General features: G+C 49.3%; 2 protein-coding genes across 3 annotated transcripts in view; one reads left to right on the top strand and one right to left on the bottom strand.

Annotated features, from left to right (window-relative positions):
* TACO1 (translational activator of cytochrome c oxidase I) overlaps positions 1–18,960 on the bottom strand; it is a 742,329-nt gene that overhangs the window by 100,226 nt on the left and 623,143 nt on the right. The gene's annotated exons all lie outside the window — the stretch shown is intronic.
* Positions 12,196–18,960, top strand: part of PECAM1 (platelet and endothelial cell adhesion molecule 1) — a 58,966-nt gene continuing 52,201 nt past the window's right edge. Inside the window, exons 1-3 of one of the 2 annotated variants that reach the window (XM_082706669.1) lie at positions 12,196–12,568; positions 15,859–16,015; positions 16,101–16,127. In XM_082706669.1, coding sequence (XP_082562795.1) covers positions 15,952–16,015; positions 16,101–16,127 — 91 coding nt within the window. In that variant the 5' untranslated portion in view covers positions 12,196–12,568; positions 15,859–15,951. Of the gene's footprint in view, positions 12,569–14,536; positions 16,016–16,100; positions 16,128–18,960 lie in introns of those variants that run through there. The other variant, XM_082706670.1, reaches the window with a different exon arrangement.

The raw sequence follows: 18,960 nt of genomic DNA, 5'->3' as shown, positions 1-18,960 counted from the left end.
CTGTGCATATTCTCATACCCCAACTTGGCTGCCTTTTTAAAAAATTTGTATGTATCTATTTATTTTAATTTTATTTAATCAGGTAACGAAGCTACAAAGAAACAGGAAACATTAAGACAGTTGTATAGAACAAATTGAAGGATTACATCCTAGAATAACCTTGGTGAATAAATATGTCATACTCTGTTTTTCACCTTTTTCAGACTTTGACCCTGTTGGTCTCTGTTCAAAGCCAAAAATTTTCCTGTCGGTGAGGGCATTTCAAGAAACCCTGAAATGTTTTTTCTCTGGAGGTATTTGGCCTTGGAGTCAAGCGTCTGAGTTTCCAACAGGCTTTATCATTTAAACTGGCTGTGGGAGCTTGGGCAAGTGCACTAACCTCTCTGAGAGTCTCGTTTTTGTCCTGTAACATGAGGTTACTACCAGCCTCTGATTCACAGGATTCAACAAGATAGTAGGTGAGACTTGCTAAATGCTCCATACATTTTAGCAGAAACCCCTCTCCAAACCTTTTTTTTTTAAATTAATTAATTTATTTGACAGACAGAGATCACAAGTAGGCAGAGAGGCAGGCAGAGAGAGAGGGGGAAGCAGGCTTCCTGCTGAGCAGAGAGCTGGATGCGGGGCTCAATCCCAAGACCCTGAGATCATGACCTGAGTCGAAGGCAGAGGCTTTAACCCACTGAGCCACCCAGGTGACCCTCCAAATTGTTTTAAAGAAATACAGGGCTTCACTGAAGGTTCTTTGAAGGGGACTGTGAGGAGAGAATTATACCTCACATCTCAGGAAAAAAATCCAATATGGAGGCCTCTCCCTCAAAATCAAGTCCAGGAAAGCCCTCCCAATGTCAGCCAGTCAGTTCTGCTCATTCCCAGATGGGCCCTTTTCTTCCTCAATTCTGTGCATCTCATCCAGGAGCCCTTGTCATTCTGCCACACGCACCCCTCCCCCCCCTGCCCTGCACCCCACTTCTAGGGAATGAAGACTGGGAACTCTTAGGCTATGTTTTGTTTTCCTTTTTGTTTTGGTTCCTGTCGTGCTTGCTATTCGAGTGGTCAGACGGATCTGCTCAGATTTCCACAACAGGGACACAATTCTTGCTCTCTGGCTGGTCATCCACCAGCTCCGTGAACAACATCACGGCCCTTCCTCGCATTGAGCCAGAACTGTGATCCTAGCCCACAAGCAACAGAGGCCTCTAAACGATTTGCGATGAAAACAACTTTCCTTTTTCCTCTTCCTTTGTCCTTAACTACGGCAATCAGCAGGAACACTGCTCTAATCCAGAGCGTTGGTTCTGACCAATATTTACCTTCTTAGTAGCTTATTTATCAGTAGGATTAAGAGATGTTCAGGGGCATTACTTCCCCCCCGAGAGAGAGGGGGGAGTGGCCTACGTGGCTGCCAGCACACACACTTGCCCCTTGCTAGAAGCTGTATTTGCTCAACATCAGCCCCAGGGGACAGCCGTCTAGAAACGTCTCCCTCTCTCTCAGCTGTCTTTTAAAAAACCTTCGTAAAACTTTTCCTCACTGTCTGGTTGCAGGGTTCTAACTGGAATGTACCTCATTGCGATTTCTACCCAGAGGCAGAAAAAAAATCCAATTTCTCTTTCACTTAAAACAATGCGATTATTTAAAGATAATCATCAGATGCTTTCCAGATCTTCTTCCTTAATCTTAACATTCCCACTTCCTTCAAATGCTTCTCTCAGGATGGGTTGTGAAGCTCCTGCCTTAGCATTTTGGTCACAGGTCTGCATGTGTCTGGGTGTGACCTGCATAACTGAGCTTGCAGGACATCAGGCTGTGGGGCTGTATCCTCCCCTCTTCTGAACTCCTTACCTCTGTTCATGTGGCCAGAGATGATGGTGGACAGGACCCTTCCAACTCATCAGTCTTTCCTACAGTTTGGGATCTGTGGTTTTGGAACTTCCTACCTCCCCAAACTTTTAAACTCAGGACACTTTGTGGGCTTAAGAAAACAGGTGAGAGACATGGCCTCCACCTTTTCCTGGGTCAGGTGAGGCTCTGGAACGCTACAGGTGGGAGTCTACAGGCACGGATAGGGTGAGGTGAGGAATGGGGACACTGTTCTTACTGGAAAGTCCCCCAAATGAGGGGATCATGCTCCATTCAAAATGTCTTAAAGTTACAGACAGCGGACTTAAAAGTAATCCCTGCAGGCCAACGACTGCCTGTTGGGTCCCACCTGCAGGGAGAGGAAACCACCAGATCTGCCCCTGGGATTAAGAGGGGCTCAAGTCGGGGAGCTTGAAGAGACTCGGGGCCCAGTTATGATTTCAGCCTCATTGTGGATAAATGGCTTGTGGGGGCCGAGCAGAGAACCTAATCAGTGTTTGTCAGGCTGTTTTCTGAGTACATTCAGCATTTGCTCGATAGCCAGCATAAAAACAAACTCCTGGATCAAAACCATCCGATGATAAGCTGGAAACTGCTTGTACTTTAAACCAAAGTCACTTTTTGTATCTAAAACTCATTTTGTTGATTTCTAGATAAACCATGACCGTTTCCCACCCCTGCCCCCCACCCCCCAAGGGTTGTTCCTGGCACGGTAATTCCTCCTTGAACTTATGATAAACCAATTCAGGTTTCCTCTTATTTTGGCAAAGTTTACTTCATCTTGGATAGAAAGGACAGAAAAAGGAGAGTGAAGACAAAAAAAAAAAAAAAATTCCAGTATTATTGTTACTTGCTACCACAGCCGCTAGGACAGTATCGAGAGTGGCTGCCATCGAACAGTTGTGTAGCTCGCTAGTACTTCTGGATTTGATCAAGGAACCCAGGACATCCTCATGAAGAAGCCTCATATCCTCAGGGAGATGTGTGGGATACATGACAGCAGAGGAAGGAATTTGTAGCTTGTTAAATATTTATATCAGAAGGATTTTGATTAAGATCAGCCTGGGGCAGGGGCGCCTGGGTGGCTCAGTTGGTTAGGTGTCTGACTCTTGAGTTCAGCTTGGGTCATGATTTCAGGTTCCTGAGCCTGGTGTTGGGCTCCACGCACAGTGGGGAGTCTACTTGAGATTCTTACTCTCCCTCTGCCCCTCCCCCTGTTTGCACTCTTAATTTCTCTCTCTTAAATAAATACATAAATCTGAAAAAAAAAAAAAAAAAGGTCATCCCTGGGGCACATCTCTGGCAGAGTGCTATAGAGCTCTATCTTTATCTACTGAATATTTTTATTAATGACTTTGGATGAGGACCCTGGTGACCATCTGATAAAATCTGTGGATGATTCAAAACTGGGAAGAAAAAAGTCAGAGAGTAAAATCAATTGTCGAGAAGATGGCTAAAGGGGGCGCCTGGGTGGCTCCGTGGGTTAACTAAGCCTCTGCCTTTGGCTCAGGTCACGATCCCAGATCACGATCTATCTGAGATACAGCCCCATGTTGGGCTCCTCACTCAGCAGGAAGCCTGCTTCTCCCTCTCCCACTCCCCCTGTGTTCCCTCTCTTGCTGTGCCTCTCTGCGTCAAATAAATAAATAATCTTTAAAAGGGGGGGGGGGCAGATCAAGGCACAGGTCATGGAGGTAGATCTGGTTTTCCACCTTAGACTGAAGAGGAAAACCAGAGAGGAACATTCAAGAACAGCCACCTCCCATCTTCTGTCTTCTAGGGGCAGCTCCTTTCAGCACGCCTGACTCCTTGCTGAATAATCCGCTGACAAATCAGCCTACAGATCCCTCGAGGGCAGGGCCAGGCCTTTGTCTTTCTCGTGTTGTGCCCAAATTTCGAAACCTGCCCAAAGACGACCACCAGAGTCCAGAGTCAAAGCCAAACAGCAAGGGTCGTTTATTACCAGTTGGAACCCGGACCTCCGCGCACTTGTTGCCGGTCACGCTAAGAGGTCCTGATCAGAGTAGGTGCGGGGTTTTTATAAGCAGGTACAAACAAGTTTTGGCTGGGGTACAAACAAGTTAAGCTGATTGGTCGACGTTTTGAACATTTAAAAAAATCATACCTGGCGTTGGTTGATTGGCGTAGGGAGCCCGCGCGCCTTAAGCAAGCGTTCATACAGAAGCGGAAGGAGCTGGTTAATAAACACTTTCAGGCTTAAGCAAGTTTCAGGTGGGTGAGGTTTATTCAGACCTTTCATTTCCCCCTCTCTCAAGTACCTGAGGAGCCAATCTTGGATCCTCCATCGTCATGAGTGTAGTCGTTGTCGTGTGAGTCTAGGGGCTGATATTGCTGTCTTAAGAGCATGATTTGCACTGTCTGGAGGCGTTGATTGAAAAAAGTCACCAGGCGGTTTAAGATGCATGGGCCAAAAGTTAACAGGAGGAGTAAGATACAGATGGGTCCCAGCAAGGAAGAGATTAAGGTCGTTAGCCAAGGGGACGAGTTAAACCAGGACTGGAACAAACCCTGTGCTGCCTCTCGCTCCTTTTTCCGCTTTGCTAACCCTTCTCTCACCTTAGCCATAGAATCTTTGGCTACCCCTGAGTGATCAGCATAGAAACAACATTGCTCCTTAAGGGCAGCACAGAGGCCCCCTTGTTGGAGGAATAAGAGATCTAATCTTCGTCTATTTTGTAAGACCACCTCCGATAATGAGCTGACGGACTCTTGTAGCTTTGAAATGGATGATTCTAGCTCCTGTATGTCTGCATCAATGGCTTCTCGCAGGCCCTGATAGTGGTGTTGTTGTGAGATTAAGGCTGAGGTCCCGGTAGCCACCCTGGCAGTTCCTAGTCCTAGTCCCAGAATGAGTGCAAGAGTCAGGCTCACGGGTTCCCTCTTAACCCTATGCAATCCCTCCTCCCAGTATGAAAGCATGTCCTCATAAGGGTGGTAAATTAGGCGAGGTACAAGATGCACCAGAACACAATAGTCATTAGTTCGATTCAGTGCTAACAGATGGATGCATGGGGTAAGTCCAGAAGCACAGGCCCACCAGGCATTTTGGGGTGGTAATAGATATTCTCTTGTGTCATTTACGGCTATAGTCTGGTTGCAGATGTGTGAATGTTCCGGTGGGACCTGTCCTATACAGGTCCCTTTTCCACTTATGGCTGTCATCGTTAGGCGATGGTTGGAGTTAGACCATCGACACACAGAAGGCGAACTGGAGATATTATAACTTCCAGAAGTGGCCAGGCCCTCATAAAAAGGGGGGGTGGTCTCATAACATAACCAGCAGGACTCTGTGGCGCTAGGATTAGTATAGTTTAGGACTTGAAAAGCATACTGAACTAGCTGGGTTAGGTGAGAGCGCGTGTCTTTTGGCTCAGGGCCTGTGGCTTCTACAGGCTGCTTTTCGGGGCTTGGGGTGGGGATGGTTGGCGTTGCCTTGGGAGGGTTGGTGTGGTTGCGAAAGCCTGGTGGTGTACCCGGCGGCCCCATCGGGCTGTGCGTGCACGTGTGCCCCACGTCCCTAAGTGTGTGTGTGCGTGCAGGTGGTGTCAGCCTTGGCCTCCGGGGAGGTAAGGCGAGAACTGGATTGGGTCCTATAGCGGCTCTAGAGGTTTCTATAGAAAGTTTTATAGTGAACGTTAGACCGTCGTCATAACGTTCTTTATAGAATCTGAGGCCCCAGGTATATCCCCTCACCCAGTTAAGTTGTCTTTTTCCCGACTCGGTAAAGGCTATTTTGAGTGGGTGACACCACTGGTTTTTACAGGCTGGGTTCTGTGTCCATTTGGGGCTGCTCCTGGCGTGAGAATAATTCGCCGTCACGGTTATGTAGTCCCAGCCTGAGGTGGGTTTCCAATAAGTGTCACCAGTGGTTTCGCAGCCCCAATTGCGACAATAAAAGTGGGCTGCCCCACTACATGAGTGGGTCCATTCTCTGGGTCTGTGAAACCCGGGGCATACATAGAAGGTAAGTGTGCTTAACATACTTCGCTGACTCCAGTCCCCACAGCCTCCCCAAGGATCTAACCCGAGTCGTCCCCGGGGGGATGGTTGTGAAGGAGGCTTCTGTAGGTCAAAGTAATTTTCTATGTCCCAGTTGGCTGGAGCTCCCATGGCTAACTTACAGACGTCAGGGTACAAGTTAGGCCACCAGGTGTAGGGAGTAGCTGTGTGTGATATGTTCCAAACTACTAGGCCCGCACTATTAGTGACCCGCCAAGTCAGAGTGGCTGGGGCATGAGGATTGGTCATGGGGGTCCAAGACATTGATAACAGAACCAGGATTATGAGAAGGTCCTCCATGTGGAGGGTGTTGGCGCAAAGTGAGTTTTAGGGGATTGTCTTTACTGCTGTCAACCATCCAACTGGCGTTCTGGTCAGGTTTCCCAATGAGATCTGATAGGGGGTCAACTGGTTTGACGTGAGCGTGGTGGACCCAGGCGGCTATGCTGTCTACTTTGACGGCTGTGGGGGTGGTCAGGATGATCTGGTAAGGTCCTTTCCACCTGGGCTCAAGCGTCTCAGGCCGATGTCGCTTGACGAGGACCCAGTCCGCCGGGCGGAGTTGGTGGGATGCAGGCGGTGGTCCTGTCTCCTACAAGTCCTTCAGTTTAGGCCAAATCCTTTTGTGGGACCCGCTGCAGGGCTGAGACATGCGTGGGAAGATCTGGAGTGGGGAGGTGTTAGGTCCAGGGGCTGCTCTTCTTGCTCCTTGACAGTGAAGAGAGAAGGAGCCGTGGTGCATGATCTAGAGGCTAGTCATGCAGGCTGCACACACGTTGGTGCAGAAGCACGAGAAGGGGGAGACGGAAGAAACAAAGTGCTGCCAGAAGGCAGAAAAAGAATTCCCAATTTTAGAGCTTATCCACTCCAACAGAGGAGCAGACACCATGTTTTCCTATCAGCAAGAGGGGGGAAGGGGCTAAGCAGTCCAAGTCCGGCCAGTGAAGACAGGGAAAGCTCCCTGAAACAAAGGGAGTTTCGGCAGCTGCTTGGGAATATTCCCTGTAGTCTCTGTCCCGAGTTAGACCAACCCCAGTTGGCTCCAGTTATAGCCATTTACACAGGAAATGAGCTCCGGGGCTAATTCACATGGGCTGGGTAAACAGCCCCAGGCGCAGGGGACACACAACACAAAAACACAATTCACAGGCACGCTTCAGGCGGCTCTGAGGCAAAGGCTAATGGAACGGGGCTGAGTAATCAGCCCTAGACGTTAGAGGTCACACAACACAAAAACAACTCGCTGGTGCGCTTCAGGCCGCTCCGCGGCTAATCGAATGGGCCCGGTAATCAGCCCTAGGCACACTTCCAGCCGCCCATGGCTACCCAAATGGGCTGAATAAACAGCCCCAAGCGCGCTTCCAGCCGCCCCTGCAGCTACTCAAATGGGCTGAATAGCCCCCGGACCAGGGTCCAGAGGACGTCTCCTACCCGCCCACTGGGAGCCTTATAGCGCGCCAGGACTATTTGCCAGTTCCAACCTCTGACTTTCCAGAAACAGCTTCAGGCTATGGATCCAAGAATGACAGAAGAGACAGAGACAGAGACAGAGCCGGCTCACTTACCGATCGGTTTTCAGCGACCTGTTGACTAGGCGTCTGATGGGTCTGGAGGGGCTATCCCGGCGAGCCCCCATATGTTGTGCCCAAATTTCGAGACCCCCCCCCCTCCCAAAGACGACCACCAGAGTCCAGAGTCAAAGCCAAACAGCAAGGGTCATTTATTAGGAGTTTGAACCTGGACCTCCGCGCACTCGTTGCCGGTCACGCTAAGAGGTCCTGATCAGAGTAGGTGCGGGGTTTTTATAAGCAGGTACAAACAAGTTTTGGCTGGGGTACAAACAAGTTAAGCTGATTGGTCGACGTTTTGAACATTAAAAAAAAATCATACCTGGCGTGGGTTGATTGGTGCAGGGAGCCCGCGCGCGCTTTAAGCAAGCGCTCCTACAGAAGCGGAAGTAGCTGGTTAGTCCGCGCGTTGAGCAAGCATTCAGACCGAAGTGGAAGTAGCTGGTTATAAACACTTTCAGGCTTAAGCAAGTTTTGGGTGGGGGGAGGTTTATTCAGACCTTTCACTCCTGATTCTTGGGGGCCTGCCAGGGAGGAGACCAGCCATCCCCCTGCAGGGAGAATCTTTGTTGCTTCATAGATCAGGCCTCCCAGAGGACTGGGACCTGGTCCTGGGGGGGGACCTGCATATCTGACCCTCCCGCCCAACTGCAACCCCACTTAGTGCCTGTTTTCCCTTGCGTGCCCTCAAATCGCCTGAAAATTTTTAAAAATGGGCAAATGCCCTGCTTCTGCCCCAAACATTCTGGCCTTTCTGCATATGACTCCCCTTTCACAGAAGCATTCCTGAAACGGAAGGGTCCCGAGTGACGGCTATCGGCTAAACTACAGGGTGCCCGGTTACATCTGAATTTCAGGGAGACCAAATCCTGTTCTGGGATGTCCTGGGCAATACGTGGGGCCGATCTCTATGACCAAATGACTTGTTGCTTTCGTGAAATTCAAAGGTAACTGGCTGTCAGGTGTTTCTGTTTGCTAAGCCAGGGCAGGCAGAGGTGATTGCTGGGGGCCTCAGCATACCTGGCCCTGCCCACTTCCAACCCAAACCGCCTTTCCTGCAAAAGCTTGCAGGTCCCGCAAACTGTCACGCGCGTGCACACGCACACACATGCACATGTACACGCATGCTCCCTCCTTCGTTCCTGTGGACTCCTCAGGCCCTGGGGACCTCCACTGGTCTCGGGCCTGCCCTCCCTTCAGGGCTGTATCTTGCCTCACAGGGTGAGGGGCCGACCCTGGCTTTCCATCCGCCCTCCAGAAGTCCAGCTCAGCATTGTGGCCAGCCGTGGAGAGAAAGTCCAATGCCGTGGCCCGGGCATCTCCATGGCACCCGGCGACTGTCACATCCCGGCTGTGCTTCTGGCTCTTGAACTCATTCAGCAGAGATTCACGCAGGGCTCCCTATGTCCCAGGGCTCCGCAGTGAGCCCCACAGACCCACGTGTGCCCTTGCAGAGCTGACAGCTGCTGGGGTGACACTTCTTAAGGCTCAAGAAGACAAATAGAGGGTAACCAACAGTGCAGATGCTCTGAGGGTTCGCAACTGGAAGGAATTCTGCTGGGGGCTGGGAGTCTCCTCTGAGCTGAGCCTGGAGGGGAGGAGTTAGCTATTGGGAAATGGGGGGCAGGAAGAGTGTCCAAGCAGAGAGGCTAGCTGGCGGGGTCAGGGAGCCTGATACTCTCCGGGGTATCCTTCCCGCCCACCTCATCTCGTTGGTTTTTTCCCTGCCCAAAGTCACACACAAGGCCAGTTCCATACTTTGCAGATCCAATGCAAAAGGAAAAATGCAGTGCTCCTTTACCAAAAATGATTAAGAATTTCGAGATTGTGGGGCGCCTGGGTGGCTCAGTGGGTTAAGCCTCTGCCTTCAGCTCAGGTCATGATCTCAGGGTTCTGGGATCGAGTCCCACATCGGGCTCTTTGCTCACTAGGGAGCCTGCTTCCTCCTCTCTCTCTCTCTCTGCCTACTTGTGATCTCTCTCTGTCAAATAAATAAAATCTTTAAAAAAAAAAAAAGAATTTCTAGATGGTGGGGTGCCTGGGTGGCTTAGTCGGTTAAGCATCCAACTCTTAATTTCAGCTCAGGTCATGATCTCAGGGTCATGAGATCAAGCCCCATGTATGGCTCTGCTCAGCATGGAGTCTGCTTCGGATTCTCTCTCTTCTTCTCCCTCTGCCCCTCCCCCGTTTTCATGTTCTATAAATAAAATAAAATATAATTTCGAGATGGTGACAGCAGAGCATTAAACCAGCACGGCCCCTTCTGAGCACAAGCCCTTGTGTGACTGCCCAGATTCCACACCTGAGAAGCTGGTTCTGGTCTCGTGACTCACGTGTGTCAGGTCAGAGCCTGGGTTTGAGTTTTCTATCAGAAAGTATTCTTCAAGGCCAGTTACTGGAGGCCTCAGAGCGTGTCAGACAGACACACAGCCTGGCAGATGTGACCCTGAGAACTGGTTGGTGCTTCCTCTTCTACCTCCGTTTCCCCATCTCTGATAGGGATCCTGACCCCACGTGTGGAAGTCTGATCACGGCCCCCACGGATATCAGGTCCTAATCCCTGGAGCCTGTGAGTGTTACCTAATATGGGGAGTGGGGGAAGGTCTTTGCAGATGTGTACAGTCAGAGACCTTGAGATGGAGAGATTATCCTGAATTATCTGGGTGGGCCTTGAATGCCATCACAAGTGTCCTTAAAAGAAAGAGGCAGAGATTTGACACACAGGGGAGAAGGCAATGAGAAGATAAAACAGCGGGACTTTTGAAGATGCTCGCAGATGGGGCTGATTTGGCCACAGCCACGGATGCCTGAAGCTCCCACAGCTGGAGTGGCTGGAGCTGGGGCGTCTGAAGGGAGTGTGGCCCTGTGGACACAGTGGTTTTGGTCCAGGGGTACTGATTTTGTATTTCGGCCCCTCAGAGCTGTGAGAGCGTAAGTTTGTGTTGTCTTAAGCCCCCAGGTTTGTGGGGATTTGTTACAGCAGCCACAAGAAAGGAAAACACCGGCCTCCTAAGGGTTTTTTTGCTTGTTTGTTTTAAAGATTTTATTTATTTATTTGACAGACAGTGATCACAAGTAGGCAGAGAAGCAGGCAGAGAGAGAGGAGGAAGCAGGCTCCCTGCTGAGCAGAGAGCCTGATGCAGGGCTCCATCCCAGGATCCTGGGATCATAACCTGAGCTGAAGGCAGAGGTTTTAACCCACTGAGCCACCCAGGTGCCCCCTTCCTAGGGTTGTTAAAATAACAGCTTTATGGAGACATATTTCACACACCCCACCATTCAACTATTTAAAGTGTACAATTCAATGGTCTTTAGTCTACTGTCAGAATTGTGCAACTGTCATCACATTCAATTTTTAGAAGTTTTTTTCAGTGCCTTTTTTTTTTTTTTAAGATTTATTTATTTATTTGAGAGAGAGAGCATGCACAAGTGGGAGGGGCGAGGGACAGGGAGAGAGAGGGTCTCAAGCAGACTCCCTGCTCAGTCCTGAGCCAGACTCAGGGCTTGATCCCAAGACCCTGAGATCATGACCTGAGCTGAAGCCAGGAGTCGGCTGCTCAACTGACTATGCCACCCAGGCTCCACAACTTCTGGAAGCTTTTAAGCATCCCTACAAAGAAATTCCCTACTCATTAGCAGTCACTCTGATTTCTTTCAACTCCCTGGCCCTCGGAAACTACTCATCTACTTCGGTCTCCAGAGATTTGCCTATTTTGGACGTTTCATATATATACACATATGCAGGATAATATAAGATGTGGCCTTATATTAACATATTTCTTTATTAAGATATATGTTAATATAAGGGAGAAGCAGATCTCCTACTGAGCAGGGAGCCCAATGTGGGGCTCGTCCCAGGACCCTGGGATCATGACGGGAGTCGAAGGCAGACGCTTAACCATTTGAGCCACCCAGGCACCCCTACATTTAAAATTTTTTAAGAATTTTTTTTAAAAAGACTTTATTTATTTGACAGAGAGGGAGAGATCACAAGTAGGCAGAGCAGCAGGCAGAGAGAGAAGGGAAAGCCGGCTCTCCACCGAGCAGAGAGCCCAATGTGGGGCTCTATCCCAGGATCCTGGGATCGTGACCTGAGCTGAAGGCAGAGGCTTTAACCCACTGAGCCACCCAGGTGCCCCACATTTTTAATTTTTAATAAGGCATTCATACTTCACAATGAATGAGGAGCCTGATCATCTTTTCAGTGACTAAAATAAATGAGGCAGAACATACACTTCCGTTCTTACATCACGGCCGGGAGTAAGAGAGGGGGAAGAAAGCTAGAGAGAGGGGCTCCCGGAGAGAGGGGGAGATAGACCTACAGAGAGTTCGGGGGGGATGCTGTCCTGTGAAGGCTCAGCCTTATGTTGACTTGGCTCCTGGGGCGTGGGGTGGATACGACAGACATTCCTACTGATTTCTAACACTGAGGGCGCAGCTTTTATTTTAGAATTTAACTTCCTAATTTGATTTTTAATAGGTAATACTTTAACATGACATAAAAGAGACACAAAGTTTATTATAAGGAAAAGTACACTGAAAACTACTATAGAACATTGCTCTTTATGGAGACAGATGCCGTGTCCCTGGGCTAGAAGACTCTCGGTCAGGCTAAAATGTCACTTCTCCCCAGATTGGTCTGCAGATTCAATGCAATTTCAGTTGAAATCTCAGTAGGCTTATTTTTGGGTAGGGATTGAGAAGATGATTTTAAAATTCATAAGGGAACTTCAGATTGAGACAGAGGAAGGGACAGGACTCGAGTGCTCTCAACCCAGACCACAGAAGCCCAGGGTTCCCCACCCCCTTTTTTTTTTTTTTTTTAAAGATCTTGTTTATTTATTTGTTAGAGAGCAAGAGAGAGCACAAGCAGGGGGAGCAGCACACTCCCTGCTGAGCAAAGAGCCTGATGCGAGACTCAGTCCTAGGACCCCAGGATCATGACCGGAGTGAAGGCAGCTGCTTAACTGACTGAGCCACCCAGGCGCCCCTCTGGCGTCCCCTGAGGACTGAATCTCTGTGCGAATCCTGCAGGAACGTGGATGCGGGCTGCTCACCAGAGGAGGGACTCCACTACCTAGACTGGTGAAGACTGAGCCAAGCTAGTATGCGCTAAGGTGGGCCCCAGCACTGACCTGTCACCGACTTTCCCTCTCATCAAAGTACTAAAAATCCAGCCCTGGGTGGACAGATTTAACAGGACCATGAGATGAGTGATGCATGATAAAGCACGTCCTGTCCACCACACTAATGCTCCCCGCTTCCTGCCTTCTCTCCCCGCCTTTACCTGCTCCAGCCAACCCTTTCCTCTCACAGCCTCTTTGCAATGTTTCCCTGGCCTTTGCTCAGAGAACCAGCACGAGGGACCCTTCCCTTTCTGCTGTCTCCCTTGAGCTCTAACATAAGCCACGGTAAAAGCCTTGTCTGGAACTTTCAGTTTGGGCTCTCTGTTGCTTGGCTAGCCCCAGGACCTGAAATGGTAACGAGCCGGTAACGTGTGGAGCCACCGGAACGCTCACACATCGCGGGCCGGACGGTAAGATGGTGTAGCCACTTAGGAAAACAGCCTGGCAGTTTCTTGAAACGTTAAGCATACACCTACCATACCATCCAGGCATTCTCCTCCTGGGTATTTACCCAAGAGAAATGAAAGTGTATGTCCATACAAGGGCGTGGTCCAAGCAGTTCTCTCTATTAGCTCAAAATTAGAAACTATCCAAATGTTCATTAATAAACAAGATAAGCAAACTGTGATATATTCATGCAATGAAATACCACTCACCAAGAAAAAGAAATTAATATTTAACGACGCTGACAGAGAGAAGATAAATGCTCCCCCAACTAAGTACTGTATAATTCCATTTTATAAAATTCTAGGAATAAACACTTTACCTATAAGGACGGAAAGCAGGTAGGTGTTTGCAATGAGGGATGGTGACTGTGGGGTAGCTATTAGAGAGGTTACGTATTAATTTACGTGTTAGAGAGGTTAGTTCTTTGTCTATGATGTAAATTGCAAATATTTTTTCCAGTTTGTATTTTTTTCTCTTGACTGAACTGTTTTTTTTGAGGAGGGCTGATGAGGAGAACTTTTTTCATGGAGTATAATTTGTCAGTCTTTTATAATTTCTGGATTTTAAGTGAGAGTTAAACCAGACTTCATCATTCCAGGGTCATGAGGAACTCTTTCATGTTTTCTTCTAGAACTCCTATGGCTTCATTTGTCCTTTCAAATGGTTGGTCCATTTGGAATTTATTCTGGTGCATGGTGTGAGTGGTGGGATACAGTTTTTCTTCGACGTTTCTTTTAAGATATTAACACTTATTTTGAAATGAAGTTTTATTTTCTCATGATGTTCTAAAACTATTAGCATTGTGTACGAAACAATGACTAAGTCCTAGAAGTTTACTTTGGGACTTAGGGGACATGGGGTGGGGCATTAACCACTGTTGATTGAAAGTCCCTTTGAGAAGCAAAGTTTGGTTAGTCTGCCATAAGCGAAAGTTATCTTTGAAGCCAACATCTATTTTGGGACTCATGGTGTTTCTTTTTTTCTCCACAAATAGAAATTTGGTGGCTGGGTGGAGGTGATTTCCAGTAAGTTGTTGAAGAAGAGAGTTTACAGTGGGGAGTAGACAATACCAAACACCGAAAGTAAATGACACAAAAGAAAACATTCCTTTTTGCTGCATGACTCTTTAATATCTCTTCTCATAACTTCCACTGAATCATAGAACAGAGAGAGAAGTTGTTTTCTAGAGAATAGAAGTCTTTGGTTTTCTTTGGTTTCTATTTGTCCCTGACTTAGCTTTACCGGGTACAGGCTCAGAGGGGTAGCATTTCAGAAACAACACTGCTCTCTGACCTCAGGGCAGTAATCTAATTCAGACAGTACGGTTAACTTATCTTCATTCACCCAATCACCGATTCTACTAATGAATTTTTGTTTCTGTTATTGTTTTTTTGAGAGAGAGAGTGTGTGTGTATGGACTCCCGGGTGGGGGAGGGGCGGACAAGCTGGTGAGGGGATCTCAAGCAGGCTCCACTCCCAGCTCCAGTCAATGGGGAGGGTTGAAGGGGGGGGGGCATCGGGAGGGGATAGGTTTCCATCTCACGACCCTGAGACCATGACCTGAGCCAAAATCACCAAAGTGTCACCTAGGCGCCCCTCTACTAATGTTTTTTGATCCCCTACTAGGTACCAGGCTCTGTCCCTGTCTTCATGCAGCCAGCAGTCCCCTTGGGGGAGGACAGGCCATTATGGCACACTATAGAAAGTGTCTCACAGAGGGAACACTAGGGAGGTGAGGAATCCAGAGGAATGGCAGCTCAGTGTGGGGAGACAGGAGACAATTCTGCAAGAGTGGATGCCTAAACTGAGTTACGATGCATGGGTGGGAACAGACCGGAAAAGCAGAGGGGGAAGAGTCCTCCAGGCAGTGGAACAGCATAGACAAAGGCGCAGACACATGATGTGTCCTGGGAGCTATAAATTCTAGCAATCAGAATATGGGGGCCAAGAAAGAATTGGTGAGCGCCTTGGCTGGAGAGGTAAGCAAGGACTGGGTTGTAGAGGATTGTAAACCAACTCTCTCTGGAGGGCAGTGCAGAGCCATCATAAGGTTTCAAGCCCGGGAGTGAAAGGAACTGATTTATATCTCAGAAGGCTCTCTGTGGCCTGATACACTCTGTGCATATTTAAAGGTACAGGCTGGGGGTGCCTGTTTGGTTCGGTCAGTAGAACATGTGACTCTTGTTCCCAGGTTCGTGAGTTCAAGCCCCACATTCAGCATGGAGCCTACTTAAGAAATAAAAAGTAAAATAAAGGTTCGGGCTGGAGGGAGTGACCAGAAAAACATGCATAGCAGGAGCCAGGGAGAGCCTCCTAGGTACACTAGGTTCCAAGCAGAGTTTGCCATAAGGCAGCTGGTCTGTCTGGTGAACCTGCAACTTTCTGGAAAAGTCAGCCCTGTCCCACAGCATTGCCAGGAAAGGCGAGAGGTCCAAACTCATGCTGTGTGGAAAGAGGCCCCTGGGCAGCGGAGGTGGGAGAGATGTGCTCAGGAAAGATGGAGAGATCTTGTTGAGTGTCCAAAGAGAGAAGCCCTTTGGGTAGAGGTCGGAAAGAGGGAAGAACCCTCTCACACTGCCATGAAAGAGGCTCCAAACCCAGGTGAGACAGGAGGGTCAAGGGTACCAGAGGCAAATGTCACTTGTGCCTTTAAAACAAAGAGTCTGCGTTCAGTGGCCCCTCAGGAAGGCCAGTCATTTCCTGAGGAGATATCAGGCGGGCCCATACTTCATTGTTTCCAGTTTCCAGCAATGGCTGCCATTACCTGACCAGCACCACAGCCAGTCTCTCTGCAGCTGCCAGAAGTTACGAGAGTGGTTTCTCTACTTTCTCAGGGCAGATTCATCTGGGCCACGTGGGAAGCGTCTTCTGCCCCCAGGGGCATGGCCCAAAGGCAGAACTAACTGCCTGAGGTCTTGTCTCTCAAGATGCACCTGGAGTGGGCCCAAGAAGGCAAGATGTGGCTTGGAGTCCTGCTCATGCTTCTGCTGTGTGAGTTTTTATCCTCTTCCACATTACTTAAAGTTCATGAAACTCGAAGCTGATGGAATCAACATATTTCTTCTGTGTTTTCCAGGTCCAAGCCTTGAGGGACAAGAAAACTGTAAGTTGTTCAGTTTCTACCTAGCTTTGCTGAGTCTTTTCATGATGCTTAAAACTCACATCAAATTGCTTGGGTTTAGTGGGTATAAAAACTGGGAAAAATATTCCAGTCAACAGCTAACATGTATACCCCTCCCCCCGGCATTTCTAGAAGGCTTTTAGAAGAAAACCCTCATTCTAAGCCAAGTTCTAATCAGCATGTTCTAGAAGTCGTATGCATTTTTTTCCCCTAGAAACGAGTGAATTGCTATTTGTTTGGATTGGAAGCTGATAAAAAGAAAAAGGAGTGATTTCGCATTTTATTTCTTGTCGTTTTTACCATAAATGTAGTCTCCCCATCCCCGATTGTTTTTCATCACAAATGAGATGTAATTAATTTGTTAGATTCATGAGGACAGAACATAATTTGTTGTTATGGCTTTTTCTTCTAAATGATCTATAACAGACATTGGATTTAATTCCTCACTGACCTGGGAAGCTAAGATTCTATCTGTAATATTTTGCACTCATGTCCATGGAGGGGGCTTCTGCCCAGCTTTAAAATTTGGTTTATCATCCATTTTAGAGCTAGTTTTGAATCTTTAAGATGCTCAGCTGCGTCAGGGTCTAAATGGAGGGAGAGCCCACAGAACAGGACCCCTTTACCAGCGTGGTCACTTCATTCCACAAAGAATGGGGGATGGTTGTACAGCTCTTCGGCAATGGTATATGTGCATGAGGCTGGTTGGCTGAGCCCAGGCTCTGAGCAGTGAATGGCTCCAGGATCAGGGAGGCTAGCGCAGCTACCAGCAAAGCCAGTTTGCGGGTCTCCTGCCCCAGTGTTCATGTGCTTTGGCTGGCTTTTGACCCCTGCAATAACCCGAGGAGGCAGGGTATCCGTTATCTTCCTACCATCCTAATGAACTGATAAGGTCCAAGCCAGAGCCAGTTAGCCGGGCGTCGGCAATAGAACTTCTGCTGTCTGAAATACGACTCTCTGTCTGGAACCAGAAGCCCAGCTCAGATTTCTTTTTTTTTAAAATTTTTTTAAAGATTTTATTTATTTATTTGACAGAGATCACAAGCAGGCAGAGAGAGAAAGAGGAAAGCAGGCTCCCCGCTGAGCAGAGAGCCTGAAGCGGGGCTCGATCCCAGGACCCTGAGATCATGACCTGAGCCGAAGACAGAGGCTTAACCCACTGAGCCACCCAGGCGCCCCCCAGCTCAGATTTTTAAAGTTGCTTTCACCTGGCCTCTCGGAGCCTTTTTCCCAATCTGTAAAATGGGGATGATATGAGCATTGATCCCGTAGAGTCAGTTCGAGGATAAGGTGAGCTAAGAGGAGGTGACTCAGCTGCACGGCAGGAGGTGACTAATGACAGTTTAGTGTCTGGTCCTAGCCCCTGCGCCAGCCCCCCCCCCCCGCGTACCCCCCATCTGTCCGCTGCTGCCCACATACCCCCCTCTCGTCCGCACCACGCCCTGCAGGCGCGCAGGCTGCTGCCTTCTGCTCCCCAGGACCCCCAGTCTCGAGTCTCTTCCACCTTCCCCACCTCACATGGACGTCCACGGCTCCCTTCCCAGGGTTCCTGGAGAAAAGCCTTTGGTCCATTCAGGGCCGACCTCAGAACGGCAGGACTTGGAGCACTGGAGCAGGGGAGACTCTCCCACTGCTTCCTCAGGCCGCCATCCTCCACCTTGTTTTAACCCTTGAGGAAACCGAGGCGCAGAAGCCATGAGGGGCTTGTGTGTGGTCCAGTGGGTGTTGGCAGCGTGGGGGCCAGGACCAGCTCTCCCGTTCCTGCCATCACGCTCATGTCACATGGGACAGGCATGACCCGTCCAATCACCCCACATTGCAGGCTCTGTGGTTGAGGTCCTTGGTTAGCCTTGGCCCTTTCTGTTCCGTTTATCCCAGGCTCCCCCACCCCCACCCCAGCCCTCCTGCCTCAGGAGATGACCTCAGAAAACACTGCAGTCTGGAGGCAACTCCCTCTACTTCCCGCCCTGCCCCAGCTCCCGGCTTATCTTCCTCCCCACCCATCCTCCCGGCTTCAGCCCTGTCGCCCCTCGTGGCTGACGTTTTTGGGGGGGGGGTGCAGCCTGTCCATCTGGGCTCTGAGCCCATCCCTCACAGCACTCCCGCCCCAATCTCGCTCTGTCATTCATTCAGCTCCCTCCGCACTCTTAGTATCTCTCTCCCCCACCCTCTTCTGGCTCTTTCTCCTCATTCTACAGACACAATCGGTAGCTCTTGTTCTTTTAGGAATAAGAAAAATCACAAACAACCCACCTGCCTCCAGACTGGTTTACGGCCCCTGTCTCTGCAACGCTAGCTCTCAGTCTGCCCTCACTTAGTATTCTGGCCTTAGTGCTTGGTCCCCACATCTCCCTGGCACTGGAATCTTCTCACTGAGGGGTCATCAAGGACCTTGTAATAACAAATGCCATGAATACTCTTTAGCCCTTAGTCTTCTGCACCCCTGTGATGCCTGTGCACAAAGCCTCCTGCCTTGAGCTTCTAGACTCTTCCTTGGTGTTCTCCTGCCCCTCTGACAAAACTTCTTCCCCTTATTCCAGAGGAGACTTGAACTTTCCCAGGGTCTGAACGCTGTTCCCTGGTCTCTGCAGTCTCTGTGGTTCTGAAGTTCAACGCATCCCTCCACTTGTCCACATCCCTGCCCTGGTCCTCTTCGCTGAGCATCCGGCTCCAGAGAGGAGCCAGTGGCCGACATCTCCTAGCGGTCCACTGCCCCTCAAGCCCAGTGGCACCACTGGGATCTTGTCCCGTTTTTTTATCTTTTTCTGGTGTTCTCTGCTTCGGTGGACCGCACCCAGTCCCTCCTGGATACCTG

Source organism: Mustela nivalis, assembly GCF_964662115.1.
Source record: "Mustela nivalis genome assembly, chromosome: 17".
Classification (NCBI taxonomy): Eukaryota; Metazoa; Chordata; class Mammalia; order Carnivora; family Mustelidae; genus Mustela; species Mustela nivalis.
The sequence above is the reverse complement of the archived record's forward strand: the minus strand, read 5'-3'. Positions and strand labels throughout refer to the sequence as shown.